Source organism: Sinocyclocheilus anshuiensis, unplaced genomic scaffold (genome assembly GCF_001515605.1).
Source record: "Sinocyclocheilus anshuiensis isolate Anshui unplaced genomic scaffold, SAMN03320099.WGS_v1.1 scaffold928, whole genome shotgun sequence".
Classification (NCBI taxonomy): Eukaryota; Metazoa; Chordata; class Actinopteri; order Cypriniformes; family Cyprinidae; genus Sinocyclocheilus; species Sinocyclocheilus anshuiensis.
In genome coordinates this window covers 97,742-108,963 of record NW_015552531.1, presented here as the reverse complement: position 1 = coordinate 108,963, position 11,222 = coordinate 97,742, and the positions used below count along the sequence as shown (strand labels likewise).

The following is an 11,222-nucleotide window of genomic DNA, read 5'->3' as shown; positions in this document are numbered from 1 at the left end:
CGTATTTGATATTTATCATGTATGACTAAAATCATTCAGGGATTAAAAACAAATTCTGAGCAAAAACGTTAAGGTTTTTTTTTCTTTCTGGTAGCCTACTAGTTCGGAGGTCTCTTTTGGCCCGTTTTTAACTAAATCAAAATAACTGCTTTATTTATTTAGAAGCAGGGTCATTTAAATTTCATTTTTGTATTGTAATTTTTATAATTTTTATTTTATTAATCAAAATACAACGCCCACAAAATAATATTCAGTATTGGGCTGCCGAATCTCCGAATGCGTGCATGTTGAGGGGAGAACTGAGATATAGTACTATAATATCTTCAGCCTATGCTATAAAGTTTTGTTGCAAATGAATTAAGAATTTATAGTGCTATATATCAGCTTAGTTAAACATAATTATATTGTATACACGGTATAAAAAATCTGTAAAAATATTGCGCTGAAATGTGCGCTGATAGTGCGTATTTTAATTATACCTGTCATGTTTGTGGTTTTTCATCATTATGCAATCTGTTTAAATAAATATTCAGAAACACATGTAGTGCTACTTTTAGTATTTTTTTCTGTTTAACTTTTATTAAACTGCAGATCAAAATAGAATAGGCCTATACCCTAAATAAGGATAAATTATATTGGAACACATCTCCAAAATAATCGCATACACAGATGCACGTTGCCATTACAGTAGTCAGCGCCGAACAACAGACAAATAAAATATAACTGTTTAAATAAATATTCAGAAACACATGCAGTGCTACTTTTTGTCTTTTTTCTGTTTAACTTTTATTAAACTGCATCTCAAAATAGAATAGGCCTATACCCTAAATAAGGATAAATTATATTGGAACGCATCTCCAAAATAATCGCATACACAGATGCACGTTGCCATTACAGTAGTGAGCTCTGAACAACAGACAAATAAAATATAAACTGAGGTTACAAAAGTGATTCAGTCAAGATCAGTGAGGGATTTTCTTTTCTTTCGTTCTTTAAATTAACTTTAATGGCTGGCGGTAGCGGCTGCTGTCAATGCACGGATCCAATCTCAGCTCTTTAAGTTCACTTAAGACATAACCGATTGTATTTATGGGATATTTTGATATAATTATGTGTGTATTTGTATGCATGCAAAAAGACCTGTATGGTGACTCTGGGGCTATGTAAAATATTTTTTGCAACTTACTAGGTTTATCATTTCTAATTTTTTTCCGATAATGTCGATAATCGTCTGTAAAACTACTCCGTTACTGTCCACCACTGCTGTTACCTGACTGTTGACATCGACATCGCGATACTTACGAGACACAGTCGATATACGATAATATCGTCATATCGCCCAGCCCTAGTTCCCAACAATACATTTTTGAGTAATGCTGAGCAGCACATACCAGGCCTCAACAACTGTCTAATTTTAATGACAACATGGAATCAAAATGGACCGAATTATTAATAATATTTACTTTCTTTACTTTCTTTCTACGTTCCTGATCTCATTGTGCACATTTTCAGCCTCTGATGCCATCAAAGGCCACACAGTTGAGGAAAAATTTTATTAACTAATAATATCATCAGCTCCAATCCAACCCTATGGTTCAGTCCAACTCCGTCTTGTATAAACTACTGTTCAAACGTTTGGGAATTTTTTAATGTTGTCAAAAGAAGGGTCATATGCTCACCAAGTCTCAACTAAGATCAAATGACTCTAATAAATTTAAAAAATCTCTGACCAAGGGCGTTGATGGGCAACACACATGTATATTGAAATCCCCTACAATTAAAATTTTGTCAAAAGAGGGGACAATTGCAGATAACAGTTCAGAGAATTCTTGTATAAACTCCCCATGAGAGTTTGGGGGTCTATAAATTAAAACACATAGCACAGACTTAAAAGAATTCAATGTAATTAGCTGAGATTCAAACGAACAAAAAGAGTCCGAGGGTAAAAGTCTACATTTAAATTTTTCTTTAAAAACAACTGCAAGACCCCTACCCCGGCCAACGGACCTAGGGGTACTGAGGTCTACAGAAGTCTACATTTATTTAATCAAAAATACAGTAAAAATAATAATATTGTGATATATTTTCTGCAATTTAAAATTGCAACTGCAATTTTATTGCAAATATATATTAATATATTTTAAAAAGTAATTATTACTGTGTTAGCAAACCATTACTCCAATCTTCAGTGTCACATGATCATTCAGAAATCATTGTAATGTGCTGATTTAGTACTTAAGAAACATTTCTTATCATCAATGTTGAAAACAGTTGTGCTGCATAATTTTTTTTCTGTTTTATCTGGTGAATAGAATTTATTTCAAATAGAATTATTTTTGTATCATTATAAATGTCTTTACTGTCACTTGTGATCAATTTAATGCATGCTGAATAAAAGTGTTAATTTCTTTCAGAAAAAAACCCAGACTTTTGCTCAGTAGTGTAATTTCAGAATATTGCTTTATTGATTGGTAGTGTAATTGCAGAATATTGTTTTATATTTCCCGTATTCCCATTAAGCTCTATATTCTGGTTATGTCTTTATTCTGAAAAAGACATTTACACAGCTATTGTGGTTTACATGTAATCAGCATATATTATGAATAAATCAAGGCATACACATTCTTTTTCAGTTCCCTTTAACTGCATTTGGAAAGTAATTTAATCAGAATATGAGCAAATTTGTATCAGATTATTCTTGGACGTGTAAACACAGTCAGTGTGTTGATGGAATATGTTGTTCTGTATCTCATTAGAGAGTACAAATAACAGCTTGGATTATTAGACGCCGTGACTCTCAGCCTCTCTCTCTCTCTCTCACACACACACACTGAGATGAGTCGCTATTGCAGGATCACAGAAGGGCTGGAGGTGGTGGCTTGGCTTTCGTCACACACTCTCATGACCATCAGCTAGAGAGACTCATCTCATCCACGTCACTGTAAACACCAGCTTGGAGGTCAGTGGCCAGTTAATACAGATTCCCTTCATTTCATTTCTCTTTTTTTCCTCCTCAGACGTCCACACAGAAGCAGTTCAGGCAGCACTAGCCAAACACAAGGAGAGGAAGATGGCCGTTCCCATGCCATCCAAACGACGATCTCTAGTGGTACAGACCTCTATGGATGCCTACACCCCCCCAGGTGAGCTTCACACCTGATTCTAAATCATCATTCATTTAAAGTCAACATGAAATTGAAAATAAATGGTCTCTTTTTACATCAAGGACAAGGACAGTTTGCCCAAAAAAAAAACCTCATGTTGTTCTAAATCTTTAAAGACTTCTGCAAAACACAAAAGAAGAAATTTGGAATAACGTGTCTGTCTCTGGAAGTCAATGGTGTCCAATGTTTTGCTCCACTTCTGAACAACTTTCCATTTCGACTGACATCATCTAGGCTGGGTAGGCAGGGAAAATAACTATTTGGGCATTGTTTTAGGCTAATTTTGTATGAGAAACAACTTTTCTTAAAAGCTTCATTGTTGAACACCCACTTTTCAAGATCTAATGAAGTCATTTATTGGAAATTGTGAGAATGATTTGTGATAGAAGTGCATCAGAATGGATCAAAAATCATAAAGAAATGTGAGCTATAATTTTCCAGAAAAAGCTTGTTTATGAATGTCTATGAATATATTATAATTACTATTAATTTGTACATAATTATCATTATGAATTGTATTATTCTAAAAAAAAAAAAGAATAATTATGAATTATAAATAATTTAAAACTATTTCATTTGATAGTTATCAATAATTTAAAAATAACTTAAATGTACATTAATGTATTTGTGTATTTTATGTAAATTGTATTTTTTTATAAAAAATATAAATATATTACTTTCTGACAAAACTCTGCTGCTAAAAATATGTATATAAAAAAATTATATTAATTATTATTACATTTATTTATTTATTTATAATTTAAATGTATTTATTTATTTGACCCTAACAATTGCTTATGGATACAATTATATCCCACTCTACATTTTTTTTCTTGTGGAATTTTCTAGTTTATTCTGAAATCCGTCCAATGGGTTGCAAATCCCTTTTCATGTTGACTTTAATCACACTTGTCCACCTTCTGGGCTGTGTTGAGTGGGTCTGAGTGACTCTCACTAGGCCTCTCCCCCCTCTCCTCTCTGCCCCCCCTGACAGACACCTCATCCGGCTCGGAGGAGGAGGGCGGCCAGGGCGAGGGTACCCCCACCTCCAGCCAGGGCAGCGTCAGCATGGAGCACTGGATCAGCCGGGCCATCCACCAGGGTTCCACCACCTCCTCCTCCTCATCATCGACGCAGAGTGGGGGCAGCGGAGCCGCCGGGCGCCTGGCTGACGTTCTGGCTCAAACACATGTTGGCAAATCAGGTAACGCCCCCTCACCAAGCTCCGCCTCCACATCTATCCCTCAGCCAGTCACTCCCACACTTCCTGCCATGCTTCTAAATCCCACCTCCCTTGCTTGTGTGTGCTGTCCGCACCTTCTTTTGCTCCTTATCGTATATCTGTGCTGTCTCTGAGCCATGCTAGCCGTCATTAACATGATTCTCCGCTAATCTCCTCTGAAATTGTGTCTGTCGAGACATTTAACTGTAAAATCAGTAAATAATCAGTAATGTTTGTTCGTAGACTATGGTAGGTGGACAGCTCAACAATAAGGATGGTCCGATGCCAGTTTTTGGGGCAGATGACGAAACAGTCAATAATTTTGATGTCGTTGTGAATTCTGGCAATTTGTGTCACCAGATATATGCCTAAATTGTGCAAATGATTTGTGATAGTCTCTGCAGCTTCAGATAGAATGAGTTAAATCATAAATCACATTAAGCGTTTGTTTTCACATTAAGTGTGTTGAATTTATAGCCATCATGGAGATATAATTTGTATTTCGCCTTAGAGCTGAATATATAATATATAATTCGCCATGATATTATACAAATATAAATATAAATAATTGTAAATAAATAATTTTTAAATTTTATACAATTATAAAAATTACATTTATAAAATTATAAATTATAATTTAAAAATTTGTATTTTTCTGTATTTGTATTTTTTTTAAATAATGTGAATAAAAATACAATACAATAAAAATACCTGCAATACATCTCCCAATTTTGTCTGTTTAAAGTAATCCTAACTAGCCTGTGCTGCACAGATGTTATATCTATCCATCCAGCTGATTTTAAATGTAAACGGAGAACACAGCAGGAAGAGGAAGGGTTTTACTGCCACTTTACCCTCCTCCACTCAGAGGCCAGAGAAAGAAAGACATCTCATTTTCAAAAACTTCATGAACTCTTTGTATCCAGAGGCCTTTAAGTTGTAGACTGTGGCTAAGTGATGAACTCGGGTGTTTTAATAGAGCTATGATGTTACATAGGAGTGCCCTGTGGAGCAGTTTAATGTCTGAAGAAAGGAATTCATCTCTCTCACACTGTCCTGTTACCTCTCTGCCTACATATTCCTTTTTATTTCCCCTCACGATTTGGTTCTGCCTCAGTTTCCCTTTCCTGTATTGACTTTCCTTCCTGCTCTGTGTTTCGAATCACTCTGTCCTCTTCCTTCTACCTTTTTGTTTCTTCTTAAGGGTATTTTACACGGTGCACTATAGGTGCAAAGTTTTACGATTTTACCAGCACTATTCCATACACAAAAGCTGGCATACGTTGCCTGCTACTGCTTTAGCTCAGTGCTAGCAAGTGAAAACATCTCAGAATGAAGCGGTTACTGTAAATTATATTCTTTGTTGCTCATATGTTATAGATAATTAAACTATCCTGCTAAAAAATTCTACTTTTTTTAAGGCCGTTCACACCAAGACTGATAACTATAATGATAACTATATTAGCATTCTCACCAATGGACAGTAACATTCTGTTTATTATTAGCGCACATTGAATCTCGTCTCCCACTTTAAAGGGGTGGTTGATTGCGATTTCACTTTTTTAATGTTAGTTAGTGTGTAATGTTGCTGTTTGAGCAAAAACAATATCTGCAAAGTTACGAAGCTGAAAGTTCAATGCAAACGGAGATATCGTCTTTTAAAATTCTGGCAGTCTAGAGGTGCATGTAAAAATCTATTCATATATGAATCATGATTCTGTCTTCTAACTATTCTAATGGATTCACAAGTTTAAAAATCAATGTTCTAAAGCAGCGGTTCTTAATACTGTTCCACACATCCCCCTGCTCTGCATCTCTCTCTCTCTCTATCTCTCTCTCTCTCTCTCATTCAGCTCAGCTCAGCTCCAAAAATGAACTGTTACAATTATACACTTATTTTCACATAGCTATGAGAAGCGTTAAACATGCAGTTGCCGTACTGTATTAAAGCTTTAATCAGGATAAAACCGTATATTAAAAGCTAACATAAGCAGTAGCATTTACAACAGCGTATCTAAAAGTATGAGACAACAACAAACAAAAAACATAGGCCTACCATGAAAAGCCGTGCTTGCACAGGTTCTGCACGATCCTCTTCGATAATATCCTCTGCTTCTCAATCGAGCTCAAACTGATAAGCGACATTAACGACGCCTTTGTTTACAATACAACCGGAGCACATGCCGCTGAGGAGAGGGGCGGGACGTTAAGAAGCGCACTAGAGACGGTTTAGCCAATCACAACACACCGGGCTAGCTAACCAATCAGAGCCCATCGCCTATTTCTGAGGGAGGGGCTTCATACAAGAAGGAAATGATCAGCGCGTTTCTCAGAGAAGGGACAGAGCGATGTGGAATAAAGGTAAATTATGTGAAAAATAATGCGTTTTAAAAAAAAACGAAGCCTTAACACATGTTAGACTGCACCCCATAAACACAATCAAGCCTAGAAAAAACCCAGTCAACCACCCCTTTAAGTGAGTTGCTATGCGGTTGCTGAAAAGTTCTAAGTATTTGTGAATATGTTGCTTGCTATGCGTAATAAGTAAAAAGTACTAAAAGTAAAACATGCCCAAGTCTCCAATTTTGCTTTATCGTTCACCAGGTGGAAATTTTAAGCCAAACCTCGTTGCTTTCCTCAACAAGACTCATTCATGTCTAAAGCACAAACACTGCAGGACGACACACACCCTGAAGTTTAATGCTAATGGTTAGAAGCTTGTTCAATAAGTATAAGCAATAGACTTTACTAATAAAAAAGTACTCATGCAAAGAACATAGTATGTCACAACACGTGGTGTTATTTCAGAAGCTCACTACATGCACAAGTTTCAGATGAAGTACTAACCGAGCTCAAGGATTTCGTATAGTAAAGTGTTCCAGATTTGATCGAATTTCATAAAAGCTAATAAAGTGCTGCAGGAGTCTGTCTTCATGCTATTCTGAGTGCTGCTGACACATAACTTAGAGTGACACATAACAGCTGTTTCGCTCTCTGACTACTGGATGGGTTCATAGAGTACGTGAATGAGAGAGAGTAGATTAGAAGAATGAATGGTCACAGTTGCTGCCGGTCAGTACAGCTGTGGTTGCCAGAAATTCACTTAAAAATATGGCAACAATGTTTCAGGCATTATGGGAGGCATTTTGGTCATTTAAAACAGTCAAATGTACATAACCGATAAAAAAAAAATAACGAGACTTAATTATAAAAATTATATATTATTAAAGGTTTTAAATTTTCTGTGAAAATACATGAATTGTCTTGTTAAATGTAATGTAATTATCACCATAAATTATAAAATAATTCATACTTTACCAAAAAAGTGATGTTAGACTGCAATCCCATTAACACAATCAAGCCTAGAAAAAAAACACTGAACCACCCCTTTAAATGCTTCAGCTCTTTAAAGTCAGATGGATTCTTATTGGCTGTTAATGTGTTTATCATTCATCTGCTAGAAAAAATCTTTCTGAAAGTGATTCCAACGATATTGTTCTTCTGGGTTGTTATCGTTATAGTTGTGATGTGGAATTCCCTATTCTCATAGAATGATTATCAAATCTTTAGAGTTATAGTTATCATTACAGTTATCGTCCTTGGTGTGAACGGGCCTTTAATCTGATCTAGCTGGTCTGCCAGACTGGCCAAGCTGGTTTTAGCTGGTTTAGCTAGTCACCAGCTGAAAAGTGCCTAAAACCCATCTAAAAAGACCAGCTGTGGACCACCAACAGCTGTTTTTGTTCAGCAGGAAACAAAATAACAAAATAAAATGACATTTGTTTCTCCATAAAGTAGCTAAACTTGAATAGAAATAAACGTGATTGGTGGGCAGACATGTGCTGTGTCTGAAATCACACATTCTTTTACTCATTCACGTTGTGTGGGCAGCAGGGAGCGATTTTGGCACATCAACTCTGAAAATGACTAAAAACATCAACTAAATGAAGTTTGATTGGTTGTAAAATAATGACACATCAAAGCTTTCAGTGCCGCCTCCGTTCTGCCACCTTGAAAACAAACTTGGAACTCGCGGTTACCGTGTAAAAAAAACCTTTCGATTCTCTCCCTCACTTCCTTTTTTGTCCTCCCACATGATAATGTTGTGGCACCATCTAAAAGCAGACAACCAACCTCAAGAGAGTCGGCCGTGTTCAGAGCTCTCAGAACATTGTTAGTGCATATTTAGTAACACAGCAAGGATGGTTAATGTATTTTTGGGACATTTTTAAACACACTGGACCAAGAACAAGTTTTGCAAGTGCTTTCCAAGTTGGTGCTCTTGTCCCGTTTCCCCGTATTTGTCTTGTACCGTTGAGAGAAACATGGCAGTGTGGGTGCTCCTTTAGGAATGCTAACTCATTCCCACCTCCTCCGTTCCCCCCTTCCCCTTCCATGCAAGATATCCAGAGTCCTCGGGACTCTGTTGGGAACATGGCACGGTCCATGCTCGGCTCATCAGCCCCCGTCCCTCCTGCCCATCCATGCCTGTGGTCAGTGAGGAAGTCGACAGCTCTAAGGTTCTGGTTCTCCCCCTTCCTCCCTTCCCTATCCAGGGCCGATTGCTCACCTCTCGTTGAAGAGGAAAACTTTGCTCGGCATAGCAGAGAATGGAAACTCGTTGCGGCGCTCCTGTGAGTTCGGATCAGATCTTCTCTGGCCGCCGCCCTTGGAGTCGGAGGGTCAGTATACGCCCCCCAATGCACACACACTTCCCCCAATCATCCGATCATCTAGAACATCTCTGTGTCCTCCGTGTAGTTCTCTCTGGAGTCTGGGGGACAACAGGCCCCTCGGTGTGTTTGTGCTGTGAATTTTATGACCTGATGTGTCTGAACGTCAGTTATGCTGTGTATGTACGAATAAGTGAGCCCAGCTTTCTGACAACAGTTATGAGACACTGTTTGTGCTGTTGTATTTGAGATTTGGTGTATTTGTGAGTAGTGACTGTGTACCTTGTGTTTTTTCTAAATATGCATGTTTTTTTTATTAAATTATAAAGTGTGAGATGCTGTTTTCAGGCTTTCGGTCTGCTTTTAGATGTCCATTTTTGTCTCTTTGTGCTTATCGTTGTTGTTCATTCCTGACCTTGTGTTTTTTAAGAATAGTTCACTTAAAAATTGTAATTCTGTCATTATTTACCCTTCATGTCTTTCTGAACCAATTTGACTTACTTTCTTCCATGGAAGACAAAATGAGAAATTTGAAAGAATGTTCATGCTGTTTTTTTCCATACAATGAAAGTGAATGGTGACCAGGGGCGCCATACAATCACCATGAAAGTAGTGAATACAAATCATACACAATATTCCAAGTCTTCTGAAGCCATTTAATTTGTGTGACAAACAGACTGATATTAAGTAGTTTTTTCCAGTAAAAATCATACTTGTGGGCATCATTCACTTTTATTGTATAGAAAAGAGCAGCTTAGACATTCTGCAAAATCTCCTTTTTCCATAGAGCAAAGAGTGTTATACAGGTTTGGAACAACATGCCGGTGAGTAAATAATGGCAGAATAATTTTTTGTGTGCACTATTGCTTTAACTGTTAGTGTGTTGTCACTATCTATGTATTTATCTGTTAAATTTGCATGATTATTTGTTTAAATGAATCGCATAACTGTTTGTCATTTTCTCATAGAAACACAGGCAAATATTGACTATTATTCAAAGGTTTGGGGTCAATTTTTATTTGTATTTGTATTTTTTTTAAGAAAGTAATCCTTTTTTTTTTTTCAAAAAGTATGCATTAAATTCATCAAAAGTGACAGTAAATATATTTATGATGTTACAAAAGATTTCCATTTCAAATAAATTGTTCTTTGGAATTTTTTATTCATCAAAGAATCCTGGAAAAATGTATAACGGGCTCCACAAAAATATTAAGCAGCAGAACTGTTTTCAACATTGCTAATAATAAGATTTGATCAGCATATTAGAATGAATTCTGAAGTATCATGTGAAGACAGGAGTAATGATGCTGAAAATTCAGCTTTGCCATCACACAAATAAATGACATTTTAAAATATATTGAAATATATAAATTTAGTTTTTTAATTGCAAAAAATATTTCAGAATGTTACTGTTCTTTATTTTTGATCAAATAAATTCTGCCTTGGTGAGCATAGGAGAATTCTTTCAAAAACATAAAATTTCAGACCCCAAGCTTTTGAATAGTTGTGTATATTGATATTTTGATAAATTGCTCATATAATTTGCAATAGGCTATGTTTTGAACCGTAATTGAATCAAAACTGTTTACATTTTATGATAATAACTGAAAATTAACTAATATTTCTCATCCATCCCTCCAGACTAGAAGGGTTGTGTTTGTCTGGGGTTTTCTTGTCTCAGTGACGCAGATTTGCCAGCAGGTTTCCTCACGTGACACAAGATGTCATTTTATTTGTCCTCCTACAAGCACCTCTGGGCTTTGAGGAAACTCCTTTTCCAGCACATTAGTGTCCGTGTCACTGAAGAGCAGGGGGGTGGGGTGAAGAGGGAGTGAGTTTGGATGTGGGTTATTTTCAGCCTGTTACGTAAGGACTCTAGCTGCTGGGTGTTTTCTCATACACTCATCACCGATGATAGAGGCAGGAGACGAGGCAAGAAGGCCAGTGATGAAGCAGGAGATGAGGTGGAATACAAGGCAGGAAGGTTGAGTATGAGGCAGGGAGGGAGTCAGGAGATAAGGGCTGGAGATCGGTTTCCCATTTTCGAGTCACAAAGCTCTCATGGCAAGTTGATTTAATTCTGATTTGGTTTGATTCAGATTCATTTGGTTAAATTTTAAGTTTTTTTTTTTTTTTTTTTTTTTTTTTTCCAATTTTTTAGAG

At 36.5% G+C, this 11,222-nt stretch overlaps 1 protein-coding gene across 1 annotated transcript in view; it reads left to right on the top strand.

Annotated features, from left to right (window-relative positions):
- LOC107663599 (disco-interacting protein 2 homolog C-like) overlaps positions 1–11,222 on the top strand; it is a 132,481-nt gene that overhangs the window by 77,523 nt on the left and 43,736 nt on the right. Inside the window, 3 exon segments of the mRNA XM_016453838.1 lie at positions 3,018–3,143; positions 4,159–4,368; positions 8,943–9,068. Of these exon segments, the coding sequence (XP_016309324.1) occupies positions 3,018–3,143; positions 4,159–4,368; positions 8,943–9,068 (462 nt within the window).